Source organism: Poecilia latipinna, unplaced genomic scaffold (genome assembly GCF_001443285.1).
Source record: "Poecilia latipinna isolate Pla-1442-1.1 unplaced genomic scaffold, P_latipinna-1.0 Scaffold704, whole genome shotgun sequence".
NCBI lineage: Eukaryota > Metazoa > Chordata > Actinopteri > Cyprinodontiformes > Poeciliidae > Poecilia > Poecilia latipinna.
In genome coordinates this window covers 217,318-243,796 of record NW_015113320.1, presented here as the reverse complement: position 1 = coordinate 243,796, position 26,479 = coordinate 217,318, and the positions used below count along the sequence as shown (strand labels likewise).

The 26,479-nt window shown below is 40.1% G+C and overlaps 2 protein-coding genes across 4 annotated transcripts in view; one reads left to right on the top strand and one right to left on the bottom strand.

The window, feature by feature from the left end:
* The window catches only part of LOC106955090 (rho GTPase-activating protein 20-like), a 55,018-nt gene extending 39,147 nt beyond the window's left edge, over nucleotides 1–15,871 (bottom strand). The window contains exon 1 of the mRNA XM_015045057.1: nucleotides 15,538–15,871. Coding sequence (XP_014900543.1) covers nucleotides 15,538–15,654 — 117 coding nt within the window. The 5' untranslated portion in view covers nucleotides 15,655–15,871. The remainder of the gene's footprint in view (nucleotides 1–15,537) is intronic.
* rnf17 (ring finger protein 17) overlaps nucleotides 1–26,479 on the top strand; it is a 123,792-nt gene that overhangs the window by 20,398 nt on the left and 76,915 nt on the right. The gene's annotated exons all lie outside the window — the stretch shown is intronic.

The following is a 26,479-nucleotide window of genomic DNA, read 5'->3' as shown; positions in this document are numbered from 1 at the left end:
TCTACAAAGCAGGCCAACTGGAAGCTAGCTAACAAGGTGACAGAAGCTAAGGCTCAAAACCGCATGCGCATTTTGACAACATGAATAATCACAGCGCCATCTAGTGGCCTGGCATGACAACTACAGCAGAGTCATGCTTGTCTGCGGTGCAGTCTAAATACTTCCCCACTAAAAAAAAAAAAAAAAATACCAGCAATTTTCAGGTAACAGTCTCGTATAAACGCAGCTCCAGATTATTCTGTAAGGTTTTATATCTTGTCTGGTCTGGTAATGCCCTCAAATTCTGCTGGAGAGACTAGAGAGGGATGTTTGGGGTTTCCTCCTGGACCTGTTGTACCTGTGCGTCATCATGACTTGATTTCCAATAAGCAGACAGGCCGGGTGATTTTGTTTTTCTCAGTGTCACCCAAGCCCTCGTGAAACAGAGTGGGTGACAAAAAGTGAAACCTCGTCCTACCAAATACAGCAGAAGTGCAAGAAGACGGATAATTAACAAATAATCACGTCCAGCTGGAAACATAAGCCATCCCCATATTTAGATCTGAATTATTCATAAGTTTGGTTGTGACATAGCTACATCCAGTCATTGTGAGAGTGACAGCCTTGAGGAAAGCTGTTTGGAGAGCAAAACTCCTTTTTTTTTTTTTAACCTCTTCCCTGGTTTCACTTACTCTGGAAAAATAGCCAAGGCCCCGGTCTGGGTTTTATTAAAAGGCATGGACATGTGTGCGCGGTTGAGTTTGCATGTAGTAATGAGAGTGGATGGTGCATCTTGGTTACACAGGACCCAGAAATAAACCAGGATCTGAGCCAGAATTACCAGTGTGGAGCTCCAAACTCCCCCCATTTCTGGACATAATTAACCCTGCTTAGTTAAAGAGTTAAAGAACACACACACGCAAACTGTATGCCGTGGCATACAAACCCAGAAACCACATAATGACTACACACACACACACACACACACACACACACACACACACACACACATCCTACATCACAAACCGGCTCTCCTTCCGTTTCGCTTAAAAGGGGAAACATCTACAACCAGACTAAAGAACGAGAGATTTGGATATCTGTTCAACTCTGATATCGTTATTTTGTCGAACATCCAGTCATGTGACCTGTCAAAACAAAGCGGTGCAGAAACATTCAGCTGAGAGTCAAACGTAGATAGAGTTTCTGGCCCGACGCCCTCAAACACATCAGCCCTGCTGTGTCAACATCTGGCAGCGTGGTTGAACATGCACAAAGTTTCACCGCATGCAAACCTGACAACCTCATTCTCACTCGTCTAATAAAGTTGATGATTGAAAGTTCAAAACGTCAGATTTTTATTTTCATTGGCACAGACTGGTGATGTTTTTTACTTTACTCTGAGGATTTTTTTCGAAGCTACAAATGATGCTTCAAACATCTTTGACAAAACACAAACTAAATGATCAAACGGCATCTTACAGTTTGGTTTTTGGAAGTATTTCAGTAGCGATCGAATCCAATGCGGCAAAGGACAGCATTGAAAATGTGAACCAACATGACTTTGATCTTAAACATGTTGAAAAGCTTAGTTGACCAGCGATTGTTCAGCACACCTTGCCTTGTGCTTACATTTGAATTTTTTTAAGTAAAAAATCAATCGATCAATCAATCAAGTTTAATCTGTAGCACCTTTCAGCAACAAGGTATCGCAAAGTGCTTCACACCACAAAAACACAAAAAGACAAAGTCCCAGGACACACAACTGAAACATTAGGCTTCATTTTGCTGTCGTTACACATCAGAATTTTGATTGTTTCATTGATTATGTTTCAAGAGCAACTCTAAGCAGAGGTGGAGGGGTTAATATAGATTAAATGCACTCAGGGTTTTGGCTCTTTGTTCCATATTTGTGGAAAGTGACTACTTTCTTATAGGTACTCTATATGCATACCAACACATGCATGAAGACATTTGTAAGAATAAAAGAAAGCATAACGTCCTCTCCACAGCAGATCTTATTTGATAAAATGTAAAGTAGGTTCAGTTTCTGGCCAAATCGGTGAGAGTCGTATTTTTTAGTGTGAAAACATGAATATTGCCCCGGTGCCTGGCACATGCAAAGAGCAACAAAAGGTTATTTTGTGCCCTGAATGGCAATTAAAACGCCCAGTAAAAATACTTTAGCAGACCCACTGAGTTTTACAGATGGCACTTGTTTAATCTGATTGAACTCCACCAAAATAATACAAGCTTGTGTTTGTAAATAAAAAATAATTGGCGAGACATAAATTTAAATTTATTTCCCACACTAGTTTGTCACTTGGGCAATCAGTGCAAGCGTTAATTTGAATCCCTTAAGATAAAGTCCCAAAAAACCTTGAGAAATCGCGGTAGATTATCGTAGCAGTGCATTAGAACGTCCCATACAAATAGCATTAAACAGGATAGTCTTTCATACTGCGATCAATACAGTGATCATCACGGCTTTAAAAGGAGCTAAGATGTTTTATCAATCCATATATTATTAATCCATGACCAAATACTTGTAACTTTCCCTGTAAACTTTGCTGTTTTTTTTTTATCTTTGTGCACATGCTGCAGATGCTAATCCACTATAAGATTAGTTTTGGTGCAAGTCGCGATTAGTTTCCGAAGTCCAACATGAGGAAGACTTTTAGAGGAGAGGAGCTGTCAGCCAATCCCAGGGTTGACCTTCATGTAGGTACACCAAATTATTTCACCTTTTCCTCTCAAAACATTTCCATCAAAGTTAGGTTGGTTAATTACAACTCCAATTTTTTTGCACAAAACCTTATATTTAAGCTTCAGAGAGAGAAAAAAACAAAACACTGATGATACATTTGTTTTTCCCCAATTTCCCCCACTGTGAGAGAGCAAAGATGTCTGTTTATTTCTACTTTGGATTAAGTGAGATCTTTAATATCAACTCTGGACATTCCTGTGGAATTGGGAACCAGCTCCAATGTGATTTTGCACAGATAAGCGGGAAGAGACGATGGATGGATGGTTTGGAGGACTTTTAAAAGCTGCATTATGGCATTTGTCCAGGTATCATGGCTGCTGTTTGGCATGAAACACCGACAAAGCAAAACCATAAAAATTAAAAAAGTTTTGTTTTGTTTGTTTGTTTGTTGTTTTTATTTTTACAACATTTTACACACCAAGTTTCCAGAAAATATGAACGGACTCATAAAAACTACTGGCACTTTGAGTTTGCAAACTCAAAGAGATGGAGATGCCACGGTTGTAATTCTGATATTGTTACACACACAAAAAGTAGCAATATGCAGTGAAATCGAGCTGCCACAGATTCGCTCTTCTGAATAAAGCGGAGAGGTTTCATCTGAAGTTCAAGTGACTCGTAGCTTTGCGCTTCCTTCCAAAGAAACGGATTCCGGCTCTCGGCTTCGACAACAGCAACATTTCAGAAAGAGACACTGAAATAACAAGATAGGCATCGCTTGGAAAAGCTCCCAACGCGCTCTGAAAATGGGAGACCGACGGCACGGCGCGCGCGCTTCACTTTGCGCTACGTTTCCCACGCACACGTCTGAAAATAGGCCAAACAGTCCGTGTAGCCGGAAGTGTGTAGAAAGTGAAGTAAAAGATAAAACTCACCCCAGCTGGACGGGATGGGGCGGGGGGGCATTTCTTTTAGTTTTGTTGCTACTATGAACTTTTTCCTTTCAGCCATGATGGTGTCAGTCACTGTTATGTTTAACTGAATGGAAAAAACAGGATGCAAAATACAACACTGTATTTTTGTGTGTGTGTGTGTGTGTGTGTGTGTAGGTGTGTTTTGTTGAAAAGTAATTTCCCAGGAAAAGCACTGAAGCTGGCGAATGAAAGAGGTCCAGTCGTCATTTTGTTACTTCACCTGCTCTCGTTAGGAGGCGCTCAGCCGTGGGGGGTTTTTCATGTGAACTTGACTGAGCTCAGATTCTTCTTTTTTTTTTTTTTGTGGCTCGTGTTCACAAGTTTCTGCTCTTCTTTTGTAAGTTGAAACACTGTGACGTTTGCAGTGGAGCTCGTTGACGTCCTGTGCCTTGTTGTTGTTATCAAAGGCGAAAACTCGTGTCTAAGATTTGTAGTTTGGACACGACACTCGAGCCTCAAATAATTGCTCCGGCACGCCGCGTACGGGGACTAAATGTCCGCTGATTCCAACTTCTTGCTCCCTGTTGTTTGATGTTCTTGAGAAATGTATTCATTTTCTTCTGAGTCAGAGTTAGAGTCGACCTTCTAGTCTACTGGGAGGCTTTTTTGTTTTATTTTTCAATGAAAAGTGGTTGACTGTTACAAGTAAACGCACCTAGATGTCAAACCTATTGGGACATTTTTGTAATTGGATGGACACAGAAAGGGGAAACGATTCACTGAAGAGAAGAAAAAAAAACAACTAATTGACATGTCGGTGTGTTTCCTGGCCGGAGTCCACGAGAGGGCAAAGGACGCAGGTAGACACACACACACACTCACACACACGCCTTTAAAGGCAGATGTGAGAGTTTTTCGTAGAAGCAATTAAAGCCTTTGTTGCCATAGCAGAGTCTCATAGCTACCGCGGATGAGAAATAGTTGAGTCTCTTAATAGCCTCGATCTAAAATTAGCCCAGAGCGCTTCTGTTTTCATCCACTTTCAGTTTTTCTCAGCGATTCTCTTGGCTTATTGTTTCTCAGCCGTCTCGGTATCAGCATGTGGAGAGCTGCATCTGAGAGTGGTATCTGATGAAGACCACGTCATCCAAGCGAAGAGCTGTTGTATGATTTGCAGCGTTTTTAATCGAACAGTCACATTTTTATTAACCCTTTCATGCATGAATTATGATCCTTTCTGTCAGGATTTTTTTTCCAATTTTTTTTTTATTTTCCTAAGGCATAATAAAAAGGTAGGAAAAACATTTTGTAAAAAATTTTTTTTGTTTTTATTTCTTTTAGGTGATCAATTGTAGTTTTCTCCAAATACAACGTTATTTGAAAAATACATCAGTAGTATTGTTCATTAGGGGTTATCTGATGTCACAATATTTTTTTTACCTGCAAGAGTTGTCCACAGTAGAAGGAGGGACCGGGTCAGATGGTGTGCTTTTTTGTCTGAATATTGGCTTCAACAAAAATAATTTCTAACATTTGCAGCTGATGGCCAGTAGTTGATAGTGTATTTTATGATGCATTAGTGTCCACTTCAGTGGTCTGTGTGTATTTATAACATAAAAATCCACAAGAAACACAAGAAAATGGCTTTTAGACAGCTGTCCACTGTAGTGACCACTATGCAGGGTTAAATACAATTCTTAAAAGTTGTAGTATGTAACTTTTATAAAGGATTTTTTTTTTTTACATATTTTCCAAAACTGTCACCATGTCATGACAGTTTATTATGAGATAGATAATCTGTGAAAAGTTCGACCTCCTCCGCCTCCTCCCTGAGCTGCTACTACCTTCTGGAGAAATTCACGGCTCCCGACCCAAAACAACCAATCAGAGCCAAGAGGAGGGTCTTAGCGCTGTCAATCAAACTTGCACTCACTGCTAAATGTGCTAATGTCTGAGAAACAACTTAGAATTACAGGAAGATCTGCCATCACCAGTGGTCATGCTAACTAGCATTAGCATTCACAACAATCAAGCTATGCTAGCTGCAGGATAGCGCCAAAACCTGCGCTGACCACAAGCGCTTATGTTGCACATCTTTAAAGCTGCAGACTTCAGAAGCAACAGCAAATCTTCACAAAAACTTTGCAAGTTTCTGTTTTTATTGTTATCTCTTGTCATTTCTGCAGCCAACAAAAAAAAAACAGGCATGCATATCTGCCAAGGCTGTCATGTCTCGCCGACTCCTTCCTGTCAGTCAAACAATTAACCAGAAGATTTAATCTGATGGCGGCAAGCTCTACCCATTAACCACGACTCATATCTGCGCCCGCAGATCTCTGCACGGCTGCAGCTGCCACTCACATCGGGTCGGTGACATTTCTGAAGTCGAGTCGAGACGACAACACCGTTATCAGTCTTGCAGAAAACTGTCTGCTGGACAAGATTGTGTCGCTGATGGTTAATGAGACATCTGGTTTCAAAAATAAAACATAAAAAATGGTGTGAGACAGCATCGAAACAGGAAGCTGTAGCAAAAATGAGATGCTCATCTTGTAATGTGCTGAAGTTTCAAGATGTGTTGATCTGGAGTAAACCCTGTGTGATAATTCACAACTAAGCCTCTACTAGGATGCATTAGTCAGATTTAGAAAGAAAAAAATACATAAATAGGTGTGGACGTCGAACATTTTGAAAATTATGTTTGCAATTATTATAATGCAGCTAAGCTGTGTTTGTGCTGTCGAGTAGGAACAGAGGAACATCTGTAGGGTTTAAAACCTCCCATCCTAAAGCTGACCTACATCCTGCTGTGCTATAAAAAGCATTTCTTTCCTGCTGCACTGCAATACTTTTTTTTTTCTTCCAGTGTGCATTAAAATATATTATGATCTATGGTTCCTATTTTGTACCTCATTCTTTCCTCTGCAATCCATCTCAGAGATTTCCTCTCCCTGATAATGTGAAGTTATACATGAATCACTTTCTCCCTCCTTCTTGTTTTCATCTGTTTTTGTCTGTTGTCATCCCATTTGCTTAACTTCCTCACTCACTGTGTGGCCCCTTAAAGGGAAAGTTGGAGGATTTTTGAAACCAGGGTGTCGGCAACTTTAGCTCATTTGCCTGGAAAGTCCGGGTTTGTTTGTGGAACTCTGATGCAAACTAAAAAAAAAATAAAAAAAGCTAACTCTGGTCGGCCTAAAAGCCTAGCTTCTCGATTTGGCTGCAGTCAACTCTGGTGCGGTTTGAATGTATACACATATGAAAAAAAAATATTAAAAAAAATCGATCGCCTCGTCTTTCTAAGAAATCTACTTACTTTTACCAAGAACAGCAGATTGATCTGTTCAAAATATCGTGTTTGCATCAAACCAATTATCTTGTGGTCCGTGCAGAGCGCCAACCAAACAGCTTTTACACTTCCTATATTTAAAGCATATGGGAAGTGCTTTACACTCGTCTCCACATAATAAGCTTATTGCGCATTCATTTGCATTCTTGGTTTTACAGAACATCAATTAGTCCTTTGTACAGCTGAAAGCAAAACTTATTCATCACTGTAGTTCAGAGTTGTTTCAGGGAGAACAAATTACTGAAACTGTAACAGTACGCTATGCGATAATCTGTGAAAAAAAAAAATCAAGCTCCTCTGCCTTCTCCTAGCGCTAGCTAGAAACAACCAATCAGAGCCAGGAGGCGGGTCTTAACGCTGTCAACCAGGCCTTTGTGTTGCACTACTCATCCCACACCCCCTTTGTTCTTCCATATGCCACGGCTAGTGAAGCATGTTGTGAATGCTTAGGCTAGTTAGCATGGCGGATAAGCCGTTTGCCTGCTGCTTCTCTTCCACTAGCACATGTAGCAGCGGGTACAAGAGGATGACCTATGGCGCTAAGACCCTCCTCCTGGCACTGATTGGTTGTTTTTGGTTGGCATTTCTTCAGAAGGGAGGAGTTAGATATTCTCACAGATTATTTGTCTCATGTCATCACAACATGGTTATAGTTTTAACAAATATATACAAAAAAAAGGGTTTAAAAAAAAATAAAAGTTACATACTGCACCCTTAATGCAACATTCTTCTGGAAAGAGACTAAATTCTTGTGCTGCATGACTTTGATTCTTAATAGTCTCATTGGGCGCTGAACAAACTGTCCTGGTCATCCATGACCAATAAGTAAAGGTTCAGTCCAAATGTTTTGCTCGGAATAGTCTGCAGTCATGGCAGCAGAGGGAGCCACCTCTCACTCAGCAGGTGAAAAACGTCCTAAAGGGGGGCAGCAGTGCGGGGTAAGACCTCCCAAAGCCATCTCTTTAAAAACATTATCCCCATTTTTCTTGTAACATTTCCTTCTTTTCATTCCTTCCTCTACGACTATCTCTCCACTACACTTCTCGTTTCCCTTCACCTGCTTGGCTCCTCCTCATGCTCTCTAACTTGGGAATGCCAAATCAAAGGGACATAATCCTCCCACCTCCTCCGCGGCCCCCAACCCAACCTTACAGCCAACATAATACCTCCTGCCGCCACGCTGAAGCCTTACACTTCATGACCTGCTGTGTCACGAAGACTTTCTGAAGCCAAGTCAAAGGGAATGCAAGCTGACACTGAATCCTTTGCTCTTTCGGTTTCTGGAGAAGCAAAGCTCTGAAGACGACATGTGAGGAAGCCGCATTAGGGCCACCCATAAGCCGGGAGAAATTCCAGTAAAAAAAAACACACCAGTCGATCACGAAGCGGATAAAATCCCAGTCTAGCACAGATCCAAGCGAGGACAGTTTAAACAGACAGGTTCCCCAGTTTGATCAGCAAACAACAAACAGTTGCAATTTATGAAGGGAAATGACACCTACAAGGGTAACAAAACAACTCAACGTGAAGTTCTACCACGTTCTCAAGTCTTGAAGGTCTTAGTTTCAACCCGTTTTAACATGCTGCTGTGCGTGATGGCCAAATGCCCACACCTTAGAAGTTGTTTTGTTTCAAATGTACTGCAAATGTCCTCTTTAGACATACGTTTTCTTCCACATAAGCTGTGTTTTTTCAGTTCTTTTGTTCAGTTATATTTTAACTTTAATAATTACTGTGAGACTTAAGGTCTTAGTGTAAAATCCTGGGTTTCAGACTGGTTGCAAATAACCATATAACCTTGATGAGATTGGTGAAAGGCCGCAACAGTTTCTATGAAGTTATTGCTTATAAGCCATGTCTCAATCAATGTGTTGGGTTTCCTAAGGAACTCTCAACAGGTCACGTCCTGTTGGGGAGAAAGAAAAACAAGTCAAGTCTCAAAACAAATACGTCTGACGTTTTAGAAAGCAAGTCTCCAGATTTCTCCAAACAAGAATCCTGTCAGATCCGGACCAGCCGGAGAATGTTCACGGACAGATGATTGTCAGGTCTTCCAGAACAAAATGAAAGTCAGCTGTGAGGTTTGCTTGCTCAGTGCCAGCCCCGTTCAGGTTTGTTATTATTTGCAGTTTTTCACGGGTCAGATTGCAACACCGGTGTGTTTTTGCACCCCTCAAGTTTCAAATCTTTGGAGACTGGAGTCCTCAGCATGTCGAGTCTTACCGCCCTTCAGATGCCAGTCATGTCTCAGGCCTTTTTTCTTTGCTAACTTTAATCCGTATCACCAGTGCGACCTCTGCACCCTGAGACGTATGACTCAAGCTGTGACCACACACAAAAACAGTCTTTTTTTTTTTTTTTTTCCCAGTTTTGCCCATCTCACACTGGTTTATCAGAAAAACCTCCCATACTAAATAGTCTTGTGACTATACAATTAGCCCAAAGATTCAGCTAAAATAAGACAGGACACTTCTGATTGGCTTTCAGGTTTTAAAAAATTTAATATTTTGAGAAGTGTTGCATTCTTTAGCATTCAGCCTGAATCGATACTTAGCAAGTTTTTGCTTTACTCATTTAGAGGCTGAATTATGCGTCAGCATGCTGGAATGCAGAGCATCTGTGTACAGCAAATCCTAAAGTATTGACACTGACTCATTTAGTTTAACCTCTGAACTTTGACTAGGCCATTCAAAAGGCGTACCCTGTGAGCTGTGCGAATTCACTGTCTGCGGACAGTTGAGATTTCATTGAGCCTACCTGTTGCCTACAGTTTTCTTGAGAAATTCCTTCATTTCCCACAATCCAAATGGATGCCATCAGGTCTGATGATTGGGCGCCCAGGTATGTTTCTTCTCCACCACGGCAGCCACCAAACACCTGTCTCAAGAACGGCCAAGTCTATGGGAGCTTAAATACATTCGCATACTTTGATGTAAACCATTTCACTGTAGCTCTGGGTGTATGTTTAAGGGTTGCTGCTTTTTCATAATGACATTCTTTGTGTCTTTTATGCGCAGAGATCAGATTTGTTGGTGTACAACTAACAAATATAAACATAAACATGCCAGTTTGTGTAATGCATTACGTTATATTAAAAAGAACACAGATGGGTAGGAGCCCTTTTGTTAAGCATTGCATGGTTCATGCCAGTCATGACACCAAGTCTTAGTTTGGGAACATTTAAGTCTCACCACCAAAGAATGTGAGCCGAACTCTTAGTTTCTCAATTTGTTTGGCCTCTGGAGGACTTTAGTGGGATTCTTCCTTAAACAGACAGACTTAGAACATAATATTCCAAATCCACCTGGAACATTTCTCGCGGGCACACCCGGACTTGAATGTTTTTGCGTGAATCCCTGCTGATGTAATTTATTTTGGAGCCCTCCTCTTACATTTGATAAATGCCCCCCACCTCAAGCATTTGTAAGAAACTTAAATTAAATTGACCTAGAAATCAATACAGTTTGAGATCCTCTCCAAAGCAACCAGCACTTAACCAATGACCTCAGGAACTTACAGATAAGTTCCTGTTTGACCACACAAGCTTTATGCACATGCATTTAATCTGTACTTCCATATGGATGCTAAACCTTCTGATCTCACTCACAAGGCTGAAAACAGTGATTGAGGTCGGAGGGCCACAGGTACAATACATCCCTAAATGCATACACATTGCATCGGCACGGTCGGATTTGTTATGACTTAAGCCGCAATAATGATACACCTGAAGGAGTCACGAGATAGCTTTAATGATACACTTAACTTCATGGCTTGATCTTTATACGTGTGTGCATATGTGTGTGTGTGTGTGTGTGTGTGAGTGATCAAAGCAGATGTATGCCTCACAGTATCTGTGTGCTGTGTTGAACACAAACAGATCTTCATTCCCTCACTGACCTCTGACTCACACAGCTTAGCTTCATAGCTCTCCTCCGCTGCAAGCTCAGCTGTGTTGTTTTCAAGCATGTCTAAAGTGATGCACTCCTTTCTCAGAGAGCTGGGTGCTTGCGAGTTTCAGGTCTTTAAATCCAAAATGGTATTTAACTACAACACACGGAAACCAGAAATTCTCAGAGGCCCAGACCCAGTTCACACTTTACTTTAAGGGCACAATCTTCCAAAGTTCAACCAACAAGGCTGCACGCTACTGTGACGCAAATTATAAACATTTACGTCATTCCAAACTCTTACCAGCCAATAAAACAAGAGAAAAATGTACATAAGTTTCTCCTTACACAGTCAACTACAACTGCAAAGAAAACAGAGTCAAATCATCAACAAGTCATATCAAAACGGAGAAGAATCATGCTAATATTAGCGTAGCATCTTCGTAAAGATTAACAGAACAGAATAAAATAGAAATATCCTTTATTGTCTCTCATTGGGGAGATTCTGGTATACCATTATCAATGTGTTTTAGGGGAAGTATTGCCACAACAATAAAGATAGATTCAAAATTATTCCAGTTTCTGGTAGATTCAGATTGTTCTTTACTTTAATCCGTTAGAGAATCTGTGCAGAAACTAAAATATTAGGATAATGCCAAGGAGGACCTTCAGCCCCTAACACTTGGAGCTTATTACAACAGACAAATGATTTTTTAAAAATGTAGTAGTGGAAATATAGTAGTGTTTCACTGGTGTTAATTCTAAATCTGTCAAGGGGATGAATAACGTTAAGTTTATCAGTAATCAGACGTCAATTAACTCAGAGTTAAGTTGTTGTAAAAACTGATATCAGCAGTTAGCCATTCATCTCCTTCCTACACAACAAGCTGTCCACCATTGTTTAGAAATCATAGAAAGTCATTCTTTGATGGTAGCTGCGACAGTAACTGCATTTGTAGGGTAATGTAGCTACTGTTTGGTATTTATGCTACATACTGAACCATTGATGGTAAAATGACAAGCAGGCTGTAATTTCCAGCTATGAAGCTCACTTTGGTTTGCTCAGCAGAAAATTAAGCAAATTCATTTTAATGGCTTAATATCATCAGTGAATTGAAAAGTCACGTGAAATTAAGTAAAAACCAGAGGTCAGGAAAGAGAAAATCCTCGCAACGCCAACCAATTCACAAAGAAACAGATGTTTTCTACAAATTTTACTTCACGTACTATTAAGCGGTGTGATTATCTCATTCCAGGAAGCAGCAGATCCCAGTGTTACAGGTATGAGATCATTAAAACATATCAGACCCGGGAGAACAACGCGCGCGGCTCAGACCGATCCCTTACCAACAGCTCGAACATCTGGCAACATGGCCGAGGTCCACTCTTTCCAATCACCTGTAGATCTTTCTTGGTCTGCTGGTTTTAAGTGAAGCGCAGAGAAGTGGTAGTAATAACAACAGGACTTATTTGCCTAAATGCCGCCTAGATTAGGTGTACTTTATTGAATTGAGGAGATTCGTATCAGCTTACAAAACACACACCGTGAGTCCAGCATTATGAAACAAAAGTGCTTTTCGGTGAGATTTTCCAACATGTGTCCGTAATGGCACGGTGCATTCATTTTTCTCGCTTAATCATGCGTGATGTAACTTCTGTTGGGAAAGGAATGTGCAATCTTAACAAAAATCTGTTTTCATAGTTTGGCTACCAACGCTAAGAAACATTTAGCGCTCAAAAGTAAAACGGTTAGAGAAAGAGCTGAAACTGTTGCACCACAGCTTTTAAATTTAGTTTTACTGTTTCTTTGTGTTTAATTTATCCTGTATTTATGTTGTTATATACAGTACATGCTTTTCTTTTTTAGTTAGTTTAACAAGGTTTGCTCAAACTTTCCCTAGGAATGTTGTGTGTTTTGTGTCTAATTGTTGACATCTTACTGAGTAGTGTCGGTAACCAATTTTATCCCTTAGAGTTGAGATTTAAAGCTCAGCTCGGTTTTATGCAGCATGACTCTTAATGGTCCTACATTATTTAGAGAACACGAAGATTGCTGTTTACAGTTAGCGACGTAACAGCCATCATTTGCTCATTTAAGACGCTGCAGGAAGTTTCAAAACGTTAACTCGCCATCAGTCATTTTTGCCTTTGTTTTTAAATGGTACAACCTTGTTTTGCAGGGATTGCTCTCTTGCACACAAAGTGTTGACGTCACCTTTGTTTTTAGTAAAAATAATTAATGAACGGCTCATGATCATTAAAAACCTTTTTTTTTAAAGATTTTTTTGGCTCTAGTGGCCTTTATTTGACAGTGAATTGACAGGAAAGTGGGTAATGAGAGAAGGGGGAAGACATGCAGCAAAGATCGCCAAGGCCGGGAATTGAACCTCCGACAGCTGCGTCGAGGACTAAGGCCTCCATATGTGGGTTGTGCTTAACCCCTGCGCCACCACAGCACACCCAAAAAAAAACATTTTTAATAACTAATGATATATATATTTTTTTTAATTCTGTAAACTAACATCGAAAAAGTCCATTCCTTGTGGGACATTACGGATTGGATTATCCATTTGAGCACAATGTCGCTTCTCTATCGTGATAAAACTAACCTGGATCAGTCAAGAGTGCTTTGTGTTATTTCAAAAATATGTTTGTTTTCATCTTGGACAAACAACTTCCTAAAATAAAAAAGTTCTTCAGTCCCTGGATCAGAACTAACTGTATTAATTTGTCTCAAGCGCTCTCAATGGCACCCTAGACCAAATCTGACTGGCAATCTTTTAGACAACTCAGAAGTAGTTGTGCGCAATTAGAAAATGAGATCCTGAATATTGTTTTAAAAAAAAAAGTCCCCGCAAAAGTTATGGCAGACAATTAAAAACATGGAAAATAAACACAAATCTTCACAATGCAATAAAGTCTGAAGAGATTTCGATGTCAGACAAAGCCACAATGATTAATATCCTTACGAAACATTTTATTGCGTCTGGTCAAGCCTTCTTTATTGCCACTTCCACCATTGCTGTCAACCCACTGTTATTCAACAGCAAATTTACTTCCTTCAAGCAACCCTCCCGTCTCACGTCAACTCCTACAGGAACAAGGAGAACTTCTATAGCTGACGCCTCACAAATCTGCTGGGTTGGACTCTATCCTGTCCTTCTGAAGTCTGCAGCACGCGCTGTTGCCATAACCGTCACTTAACATTTCTATTTAATTCAGTAAATTTCCCCAAGACTGGAAATCAGCAGTGGTCATCCCACTCCTTACCATACCTGTCAAGTTTTGGATTTGAGAATACGGGAAGTTTTTAGCTGTTATGCTGCTATCGTAATTGCTGAATTTATGGGAAAATACTAATACAGGAGCACAGCGGGAAAGAGAGGTAAAATACGGCCAAAACGGGAGACTTGGCCGGTATGTTCTATGCAGAGGGTGACGCTTTACACTTAAATTCCTATTGGCCTCTTTCCATCTGACCTTGTTTCTCCAAAGTGATTGAATGATGGGCTTTGGGTGTATCTCTTTAACACTTAAAGTGTTCAACATGAATACCACTGATAAAAAAAATATACTGTGTGGCTGTGTGTGTTGTCCTGGCTAAGGCGTTTGATTCTTTAAACCACAACAGTCTGTTTAGCAGACTCCAGGAGATAGATCTCTCAGAAAAATCTCTGGCTTGGTTTAAAAGCTACGTCCTGGGTCGTTTTCCGTTGGCGCGAGCTGAACGTTGCCAGTTCAACCCTCGTCCATGTCTTCCGGGGTCCATTTTAGGACCAACTCAGTGTTTCTCAACCCAGAGCTTCTCAGTGTTTCTCAATGCAGAGCAGGGGGTAGGTCCTCACCTCCCCCCTGCTCTGCATGTTGTAGCTGTGCCTCTATTCCAGAGCAGCTGATTCAAATGATTGCATGACCATCAAGAACTGCAGAAGCCTGTTAATCACCCAGAGATACAATTCAGGTGTGTGGCAGAAGGGAAATACCTAAAACATGCAGGACAGGGGGCGGTGAGGACCAGGGTTGAGAAACACTGGACCAACTCTTCAAAATCTACATCAGTGACATAGTTCATGCTCCTGTGTCCATCTATATGCTGATGATACCATCCTGTACACTTTATCCCTTAACACAACCTTGCAAAACTGTTTCAGTAGCTTTTAACCAGTTTTTTTTCCTTTTAAACACAACTAAAACTAAATACATGATCATTAATTAGCATTAATCTCCCACAGTAACATTTCACCTGCTTTGAAAAGTCGGTGCATACAGTACATTTAGTCAGGATGAATTTGGTAGTACTTTTTGTTGTTATTCTTTTGTATAATGTACTACTACTGTATTGTGTTTTGACACTTCTTGGGCAGGTCATTGTTGAAAATGAGAAGTTGTTCTTAACCAACTTACGTGGTCGAATAAAAGAAAAAAAAAAAAAGAGTTAAAATACCTAAATACCGTATGTATTCTCTGTCTTACTGAAAAAGAAATTACGCTGTAAAGTGCTGTTAACAAATTATCCAAAAGACACATTTTACTTTGTCTTTTATAGAAGAATGGATTTAAATTTTTAAAAAGAACCATAGTCAACACAACGTTATCCAAAGATTTTGTCTCGTTAAAGATGAGAAATCTGAACGCATTTCCCAAACCACTTGTTGATCTTCAGTCTGAAGTTCATCCAATGTAAAAGAGGAAAAGCCAACTTACTTTAAGGCTGTGAAACTCCACGCAGCTCCCAGCTCGGCTCCTGGCGCTGTCCACATGCTCGTCCTCCATGCCGACTAACATCTCCAGGTCAGAAAACCTCCGTCCCCCTGCTAGCATTGCGGGTTTGAGCTGCCAGTCTGAACCAGCCAAGCTGACATCTGCTCAGTCTGATAGCTTCCCCCCCTCCTACTCCTGTTTATCTCCTCCTCTTGTGTCTCAATTTCCCTCCTCTACACCTGCAGGGATGTAAACCCTTGAGGAGCCAGAAAGAAATTAGATTAATTCAGACACTATTCACTGACAAACGAGGACAACATGTTTTCCTCAGCCAAATCTTGGTTCAGATTCTCTCAGCCTCTCAGCTCCGGTCTGGCTGGCAGGGGTTTTGGTCCTGTCCAGTTGGTCATCCACACCCCTCCCACTGCCCGCTCATTTCATACCCAGACAAGTCTGTCTGGTCTGATTGGCTAGTCAGAGGGAGGGACTGAGGAACGAGGTGAAGGAGGGAGTTCATGAGGAGAGTGACGGCATCCTCCAAACTGTCACAGAAACAGGAAATGACCAAGGAGTTCTGCTAATCTTTGGGAGATTGTGTCTGTGATCATTTTCCTGATTTCAGTTGAGGCGTCGGCTGGAAAAGAGGGATGGGATGGAGGGATAATAAGATCTCATGGTAAGCCAGAAACTTAGAGGATTAGAATAAAAATAAGGCCGAGGCTGAAATTATTCAAAACGAGGAAACATTACACACAGAAAATTAGGGCAAGACACTGTAAATGACTGTGCGCGTGTGTGAGTCTGTGGATGGATGGGTGTCCTCCCCCCACAGACAGATACTGTATCCAGCAGCCTCTGCTATTCAGATGCAATGAGCTGAAATGAGAATCGGCTCCACTGTGTTAAGCCTGCAAACCCCCATGTGGAGGGTTACACACCTCCACATGGGTGGAGCAAGTTTGAATAGAGATAACTTGCATATTTATGTTTAAAAAGTGAGAAAAAGTGTCGGGAAATGCAGCACATTCTGCTACAAATCAACCCATGGACAAACAACTGAACTCCTTTGTTCTCAATCTGAAGAAAGTAATGAAAATAAATATTAGGCTGTTTGAAAAGTTGAAAAAAAGAGTACTGTTTAAACTGAAAAATGTTTGAAGAATGATTTGTCCTGTAAATAAGTGAGCTAATATTTAGTTGTATAAGCATTATTTCTGAGAACTGCTCCACATCTGCCAACCTGGAACTGATATCGCTTCTCTGGACATTTGGACTGGATTCATCAGCTCCTCTGCGTTTGCTGATTTCGCCTCAGAAACGGTATTTGTAAACTCACCGCCTGAATGTTTTTGCTTATTTTAACTGTATGCAGTTCTTTAAATGTCCTATGAGTGAACATATTTGCCCATTTATCCGTAACAACTGGAACTTTTGATAATTAGCAAGTTATTTTCGCAAATTACCGTCTATTAAAAGCGCGCCACTCAGATTAACTTCACTCCCTGCAACGGCGGGAGTGAAATTACCGTAATAACCCGAGATTGGCTGGAAAGCGCAACGTCTCCCCTTTCAGAAACCGTTGGCATTTTTTCAGATAGCGCAACATGTGGCGGAAATACGGTACTTCAAATCTGGCTTGATCGCCGGTTTCTGACTGGGCCACTCTGCAAGTTTAATCTGGTTGGTCTGGGACCATCCTACTGATGTTTTGGGTTGCTGTCCTGTTAGAAACAGAACATTTTAAAGGTATTTTCTCTAACACGTCATCTTCATGTACTTCCATGTGTTCAAACTGTACATAGGACACCATAGCTTTGTGCTTGGAGGAGTCAAATGATCGCTTTTACATCAACATGAAATGTTCCAGACAGTTTAGGTCTTTGACCAGTTCTAATCTCCGTTTTTTTAAGAAAGGGACTTTGAAGGCCTTTTTTTTTTTTTTTGCCAACAGCTTCGCTTTGAATGGCTACAGCAGCCAAATGTAGCTTTTGTTATCTTTTAGCACCCTGGAGCTTATTATTATTATTATTATTAGCTTAGTTTTGACCATTTTCCCCCCTATTATACGATAGTTTTCAGTTTTCTCCCGCCTCTTTCTGGTTTTGGTTTCCATTTTAAAGCCTTTCAGATCATTCCACTTGACCGGCCACTTCCTGCACTTACGTTTTCCCCTAGCTAATAAAAATTTTATTCAGTGCAATCTGTTCTTCTCAGGGGAGGGGGAAAGAAAACAATTCACTCAGTTTTTCAGAGAGAAATCTGCTGCAATCATCCCTGAGGAAGGACCACATATGTGCCACCTGTTTCCCACATAACAAACATCCTCACTGATTGAACTTCACTGATTCAGTTAGATGGAATCAACAACATGCCGCGATATTTAATTACAATAGCAAATAGAGTCGATCTGTGTGTAAATTCATCTCGGTATAAACACAGCTGTCCTGGGACGGAACTGGAAGTTTGCTAGAGAACATCGCTTTTTCATCAACATGAAATGTTTCAGACAGTTTAGGTCGTTAAAAGACAACGGCATTGTGAAGATGAAGAAACACAACAGACGGGCTCAGGGAGAAAGTTGTTTGAAATCAGAGTTAAAATGTTCCAGCGTGTCTTAGAGATTTTGGGATATTCTATTCAGTCCGTAATTTGAAGAGGGAAACAGTAAAACACAACTGCTAACATACAAAGATGTGGCTAAACAAGGGGAGTGTTATTCTGAGAATTACCCAAGAGGGTCTTTGTAACTGTGGAGGAGCTGAGATCCACAGCTCAGACGGGAGAATCTGTTTTCAGGTTAACTATTAGTAGTATACTTTACAATCAGGCCTTTTTGAGACAGTGACAAGAGGTTCGCCTCAAAAACTATGCAGGGAACACAGCAAAAGCGCGAAAGAAACAAGTTAAATCAAAATGAACTTGTTTGAGTTAAATATAAAACCCAATGTGTGTCTGAAAACTAACGATGTACATCAACCTGAACACAACATACCAATGGTAAAATGTGGAGATATTTTTTTAAGCAGGGGAAATTTAAGTTGGTCAGAGATGACGAGGGCCAAATTCAGGAAAGTCCCACAGGAACCCAATTAGAGGCTTCAAAAACACTGAGATTGGGGAAGACAGTCATCTTCCAGCTGGACGACCCTGGACATGTTGCTCTTGATGAGCTTCAACATTTCAGATGGTTTTCCACATTCCTCTTGTCTTAAATGCTACAAACATCAGGAAAATCATTCATTGACAAATCATGGATGTAAATAGTCAACAGGACATTCACTGGACTTCCTGACTGTGTTGTAAAATCAACTTTTTCGAGCTTTAAGTCATGTTATAATATTATTCTCTTATTAAAAACATAACATACCTGAAGCTTGTTTGAGAAATCCTTTAATCTCCCATGGCTACCATTCAGCTGTAGAAAACACCTGGGTGAACCTAGCCCTGCTTTCAAGGACGAAGCTCCTCCTCCTAGTTGCAGTATCCAAGCTTCTGCATCACGAAGCCCCACTCAGCTCCTTCAGACTAGCCAGCAGCAATTAGCAAACACCTGAGGAACTGCACATCACCCGAGCTCATTATACAAGGTACTTGTCAGTGCAACACTGGTAGAAACATTGTTAAAGTTAAATAGAGAAGCCATGTCGTGATGACTTCCTGAAGGCGGAGCTTCAGAAAGAACATGAGTTTTTTAAGGAGACAGAGGTCCTATTTCAAGTCAAATTCCTTCTAAGTCATGTTTCATACATATATAGCATTTTTACAACAACCAAAGTTACAACCACAGTTACGTGATTGCACTATAAAATTCCAGCATGTGGCTTGAAAACACTTAGTACTGCCCCTTTAAGTCTTGAGTGCTGACCTAATACAATACTGTCAGGAAGACAAATTGTTCAAATCATCCACAGTGAAGTATTTTGGCAAGAATCTAGCTGGCTGCAATCATTTCATGATGTCACTAAATTCTACACTATGCACCTTTACTATACTAAGTTCTAACAATGTAAAAACGAGGAGAAGTAATGCATATTTCAGAAATTTGTCTCCTTCTGTTGGTGTAGTAATTCCAGCTCCCCTGCTCTGTTTTGGCAGCTGTTCCAGCTGTGTGTGAATGTTGGTGCACGTGAGGCTCTGCTGTGCAGTCAGCTGGAGGTGACCGTTCAGATTTTACTCAGCCACCAGATGCTAAGCAAGCTCCTTCTGAGATGAAAAGCACCCAGATGGCTCCGAGTTGGCTCTGGTTTCATTTTCACTGCTGTTGCTTTCAGTTTGAAGTCCAGGTGCTTCAGTGTATCGCCAGGTGACTTTAAAGATCAAACATAGTAACCGTAAATATTTTAAGTACACACATGAGTCGCGTCAAAAAAAGTAGCAGTTCCAGCTCAAGTGTGAGTGAACTATTTCACATTGGCTAGTAAAACTATTCATACTCCCAAAGCATTTTACCGGGGTTTAAAAGACAGACCAGCACAAAGCCGCATATATTTATGAAAATATGGGAAAATTATAAATTCAAATCCTAAAAAGTTGTGATTATTTGCCTTCAACAGTGAGATGTGCGATACTACATATTTTGGTATCAATGAGGCACCAAGTAAACACAGAGCCAGTGTCGCCGATACCAATACCGATACTTTTTTAAATTTAAGTTTGATACGTCAAACTCCTAATCTTTAGGTGTTTCTGTAGTTTTTCCTCTTAAATATTTTATTGAAACATAGGACAGATCTTGGACAAAATTTATGCCTACAAAATACCTTAAAAACATATTAACATAATGAATAGAAATAATAATAAAAAAAACAATTGGGTGCGTTTTTAATAAATGAATTAAGTTAAAAAAAATATTTGAGACCAAATTAAAACAAAATCTTTTGTGAGATAGAGGTGAGAAACAAAACAAAACATAAAAGTTCAAGAGGGAATCTGAAAATGAAGTATCAATCTTATCACGCTGGTATCAATTCGATACCGATATCGACTTGGTATCGATATTTTTGATGTTTTGGATTGATCTGCTCACCTCTGCTTCAAAACCATTCACAATGGGAGTCCTAAATCAAATCCAGTGCAAACAACAGCATTCACTCTGCTAATCATCTGTGGTGATATTATGATTTAAACCTAGTACAAACCGCTCTTCCTGTGAAGGTCTCAGAGGTTTGTAAGAGGACAGAAGTGAACAAACAGCAGCAAACAGATCAAAGAACACCGCAGACAGAAATATCTATTTGGTAGATAAGATAAAAAATCATCTTATCTGTCCATCATTCAAAAATAAAAAAAAACCTACGCTAATATATCAAGTCATGACAGATGACATTAATCAAAGAAACCAAGACGCAGACGGTAACTATGGAGGAGCTGCAGAGATCAACAGCTCTGTTGGGAGAATCTGTTGACAGGACAACTTTTAGTTTAGTTCACAAATCTGGAACTTTCTGCAGTGCTGTTTACAGGTTGCCACAGCCACATCAAGGGCACAGAAAGTACGTTAGGACAAAACAGAAGCAGCAGGACCTCTGCAGCAATCCCTAGATGTGCAAACAAATTAGAAGTAAACCTCCGAAGATAAGTTACTACGGCTTGAGCACAAAGTGTCTAAAGTTCACACTGAAGAGGTTTAACCACAAATCACACATCACACTTTTGAGTTCTTTCTAGAAAATGTCGATGCTATGTATCTTTTTTCCTCTGTTTCACAGTGTTGTACTAATTTACATTGGTCAATCACAAGTACTCCCAGTAAAATAAAGGTCTAGAAAAAAGTTCAAATGTATATTTTGGACGGTTGGTCTAGAGCAGGGGTGTCCAAAGTCGGTCCTCGAGGGCCGGCATCCTGCATGTTTTAGTTTTCTCCCTGGTTTAGCACACCTGCATCAAATGATGGCTCATTAAGGTCTAAGGAGAAAATTAACTTGCTGAGGAGGTTGTTGCTACCACTAGGGAGAGAACTAAAACATGCAGGATCCCGGCCCTCGAGGACCGACTTTGGATAGGACCCAAATGCAGAGAGGCAGAGGCGGAGTGTAGATTTTGAAGATTTCATGAAAAACTATGAACAAAAGCTCACAAAAAAAAAAAAAACACACAAAACATGGGGTTGACAGGGAGTCAGGGGAGAACAAAAAACATCAGGAACAAATAAAAGCACAATGAGCATCACTGGGGGAACAGGATCTAAAAGGAGAAACCAGGAGTAAGAGGAGAAGAAGTGTTCAAGTACTGGAAGAGTGAATGCTTCAACAAAGACATGGACTGATTAGCTAATGGGTTGCAGGAGTGAGGGGAGAGAGACAGGAAGTGACACAGGGGGCGAGAGAGAGCACACTGGGGACTAGAAAATAAAACATTAAAAAGTAACTAGACATAATAAACAATTAAACTAGAGTTACAGAGAATAACTAGACACAAGAAATAAGCATTTAACTAGAATCAGTAAGAAAGCACCAATCTAAAGAGAAACAGAAGCAAGGCTGAGACTACAAAACAATTCAGGACCCGACAGTCAAATGATTTTAATCTTTTTAGGAAAGACCAAACATTTTTAGGAAAGTAATACTTGGGTATCATTTGCAATTTTCTGTCCCTTCAGATTAAAGGATGGCTTCATGTCCTGTGTGTATGGGTTTAGGTTTCGCCGGTTAATCCTTCAGCTTTCAGAACAATAGTTTAAAACTTGTTGGGAGTTTGATGTGATCAGAACAAAGCAACTTTAATACAATACTATTTTTGTTTTATTTTTTCTGCATGTGGAAGTACTTTTCAATAGCCCTACAGTCCATTGTTATCTTCATACGACTGGACTAAAAGCTTCGCCTTCAGCCGTAAATCGGAGCAGGCATGTCTGCGAATCTTAAGCCATAAACTCTATCTCTGGCAGCACCACAGTGTCGCCATGGTTATGGAGAGGTTGTTTTTCTTTCCTCTGTGGAGAGACCAAAACCCAAGGAGTCGCTTAAAAATTAAATCCTTCCATCTGTTCTGGAAGTTGATGTCATGAGATGGAGTTGCTTGTATGGACGCACCTTTCGAGAATTATAGCATTCAGGACAGTTTAATGGGCGCACTCACGTGCCAGAGGGTAAAAGCTCCTCAGAAAAAGACAGATGGTACGAATAACAGGGTAGAATCATAATAGCTGTAAATGTCTGACCAGGTGAGGGATTATCAGCTACTTAAAGTCAGTCACATGGATTCAGCAGGGAGGAAACAGACAGATTCATAACTCCGGACGATTTGTTGCCGATATGACGCGGACTTCTGGAACGAAGGAGATTCTGTACTTGTCACAGCTTCTAACTTTAACAAGAATGTGCTCTTTGTGAAAATCTCCAATTCCTTCATTCCTGAGTGATCATTTGAAAAACAAAACAAAACAAAAAAGCTTTATTAAAGAAAGATACCTTTTGTGTTTTGCATACAAGAGACGTTCCACCAAATCATCCTCATCTTTTACTGACTGTTGCATCGACCCAAGTGCACAAACACATATGGTGAAAGAGCGAAGACTCTGGTTGGCCTTCTGTAAAGCAACCCCCAAGGTTGACTCAGAAGACGTGCCAGCATAGAGACAGTGCAGAAGTAGGGGAATCCTGCCAACATTTGGCTTTTCTCAGCTTTCAGAAACTCACACAAGTTTTTACTTTAAATTCTATCACCTTTGCTCCAATTTCAGACCAGTTTCTGTCTCTCAGCTTGCTGGTCGCTATAAAAACTTAAACAGTAAACTGGGTAGTGGAAGCAAATGTTCAAAAACGTAACTTTTTCTGAGTGATGTTGTGTGATGTCTTTATTGTACTTTTTTATTTTTGTCCAGTCGACTGAATTCATTGCTTCTTGATTTCTAAGTTCTGACTGATTTAATAAGAAATTATGACATTTCCCATTTATTTCATTAGCACCTATGAAATACAGAAATACCTACAAAGAAAATGCAGCTCATCGTCAATAAAGCCCTAAATAGCCAGGCAGTAACCAACAAGAAGAATATAATCTTTCCATGTCACCAATCTCATCCTCTACTTTTCCAGAACACTGAAAGAGAGTAGTTTACGATATTTACAACATCCACAAGTTATTATCTTCTTTAAATGTATAAATACTAAATTTTTTTGCTTGGAATTTGGGAGACATGTTGTAAGTAGTTCATGGAATAAAAGAACAAAGTTCATTTTATACAAATGTATACCTATAAAAAGTAAAATCAGAAAAACTGGTCATTTTTCCAAAGCTGTAGGGGAGTCATTTTACTAAAGGCAAGGTAAGTTGACTTGTATTTCACATTTCAGCAACGAGGCAATTCACAGTGCCTCGTATGATGAGAACATAAATCAAAAAACACTGTTGAAATTATAAACAAAATCATTATCATAAACGACTGGAACGAAGACGAGAGTTCATATGTTCCAGTTATTATTAAGAAATGGGATTTTAGTTTAGTGGTTTAAAGGAAATCAGTTCTCTAACAGAACAGGCTTTGATGCCACTTAGAGTACCTGCATTTTACCACCAACTCATGCAGCTTGTAAAACCTGTGGAGCTAACTGGAACTTAATCATTTTTTGTGATTAAAAAAATTAATTATCCAAGCTGGTTTATCCAATCAGATCACTTAAATGTCGTGCTGTTAGACTTCTTGCACGCACCGAGCATCTTTGAGACTGCCAAAGCTTCGGTCAAAGGCCAGCGCCAACTAATTAGATTACGGCTCACTCGGGCTTTCATAATACCAGACAGACAGCTGACAAAGGCAACCAGACAAAGAGTTTTGGAGCCTCGCGGAGCAGTACAGGATGTTTAATTAGCGTCCGCTTTCCCAGGAGCAGAATTATGAATGAGCGTAGGAAACGGCAAATCGTGAATGACGGACAAGCAAAAACTTTACCAACACTCTCAGAGGAATGGTTCTAAAACTTTTTTATCACAAGTACATGTCGAACTTAGACTTATCACCACGTAGAGTGCAGTCGGTTTTTCTGGCCGTGTTTGCCAATGAATAAAAAGGAGGAAATTCTTACCTTGGCAGTAGAAACATCATTCTCCTTTGTTTATGAACTGACACATTTCCTACCCAGTTATACGTAAACCGGCTGTGCGCTTCGCTGGCAGCGTCAGGTGGTTCTCCATATCGATGTTTGAAATGCTCCGCAGACTAAACACTCACAATTCTGACTTCACTCGGTGTTTGACGTCTGCTACGGATCTAGTCAAGTGTTTTCTGCCCATTGAGGCCATCCTGCATGTTTTAGATGTTTCCCTGCTTCAATACCCGTGATTTAGACAACTGCAGTTCAGTAAAAGCCTATTGATCAGCCATTAATTGAAATCAGGTGTGCTGAAGCAGGGAAACAAATAAAACCTGCCAGACCACAGTTGAAAAACATTGGCATTGTACATCCATCTTGAAAACGGAAGGTTGTAGGTTTGATACCGGCTTCCCTGGTCGCGTGATGATGTGTTCCTGAGCAAGGCACTAAATTGTGAGTGCGAGCTTTGAATGAACCGTATGACTAGGAAGGAGGAGGTTTTCCTAATTTTTCAGCATGTGTTGCCATGGCTACACTATTAAAACCAATTTTTCTACAGCTCTGGCTTCAAGGAATGTCGTCTCAAAAAAGTCTGATACGAGCGGACAGATCCCAAATCCTGAATGTATCCTAGAGAATACTTTGGGGTTATTAAAGTGGTTCTGGTCCCAGCATTAAGGATCGCTTCGAAACATAGTAAAACGATTATGGAAGAATGGGTGGACGCCATGGAGGAGATTGCATTTTATGAATTACATTGTCTGAAGGATTACAACAAAGATGAGAAAAATTGAGAAAGCCCATCGAGGGAACTTTTCTGGATCAGTATTCGATATCATAAATTAGACGTTGAACAGATCGCAGAACATGATAAACAGATTTCCAATCATCTTTATCTGTATCTCCTGCAGCTGTGCATTATCATTTCACGTTGTAGCAAATACTTATGGCTATGTTAATAAGCCTGTATAACGACAGCTCTAACAAGAACTATTAATGCCTATCAATACAAATTTTAATTACAATTAAAAAAGTTGAAAATATTTTCCAAACAGATTTTCCCCTTGATTCATTGTTATGTCTGTTTGGAGCCACACCAAAGGAGAGAGAACAAAATAAATCTTTCTGCTTGTCTTAGTTCTTGCCAAAAAGATAACGGTGAACTGAAAACCTATGAAAACACAGCGGCAGAGACACGCTCCGCTTCTTTCTGCTGGATCCAAATCAAAAGAGCTCGATAAAAATGTTACAAAACACAACTAAACTAATGATGGGGTCTAAGCTCATAACATTGTTAAGTACATAAACATGTTGGTGGTAATATTTTTTTAAAAGTATCGGCACCAGTCAAAGTGGATTTGGGAAAAAAAACAACAGTTTTGACAAATGACTGAGAGAGAAACGTCTGGCCCACAAAAAAAGAATCAAAACCTATACGAACAACTGTGTATGTGGTTCAGAGGAACGTTTTTAACATGCAGTTTAGAGACCAGATTCTCTCATTTGAAAATATTCCTAGCTCTCTCCTATAACCACCACAAGAGTTCCTGCTGCTGATTTAATAAACATCCCCAGCTCCATTAACGAAAGTATTTCCCTCTACTATGATTACTCCAAGCAAACTAATAACTTTGCAAGTTATTGATGGGACAATAAAAGCTTTGCAGCAAATGTTAATCAGTTTTATTACCCTGCTCATGTTGATAGTGCTGGCTCATTTCTGGAGTAAACAGATTAGCTTACTGGAACCTGTCCTCAGTTTCTTGAGAATGATCATATGCATTTTCTAGCATGACGCGGATTTTCCTCTTGCTGTTGAGGTTTATATATATATATATATATATATATATATATATATATATATATATATATATATATATGTAAGACGTTGGACACAAAAAAAACAAGAGCTC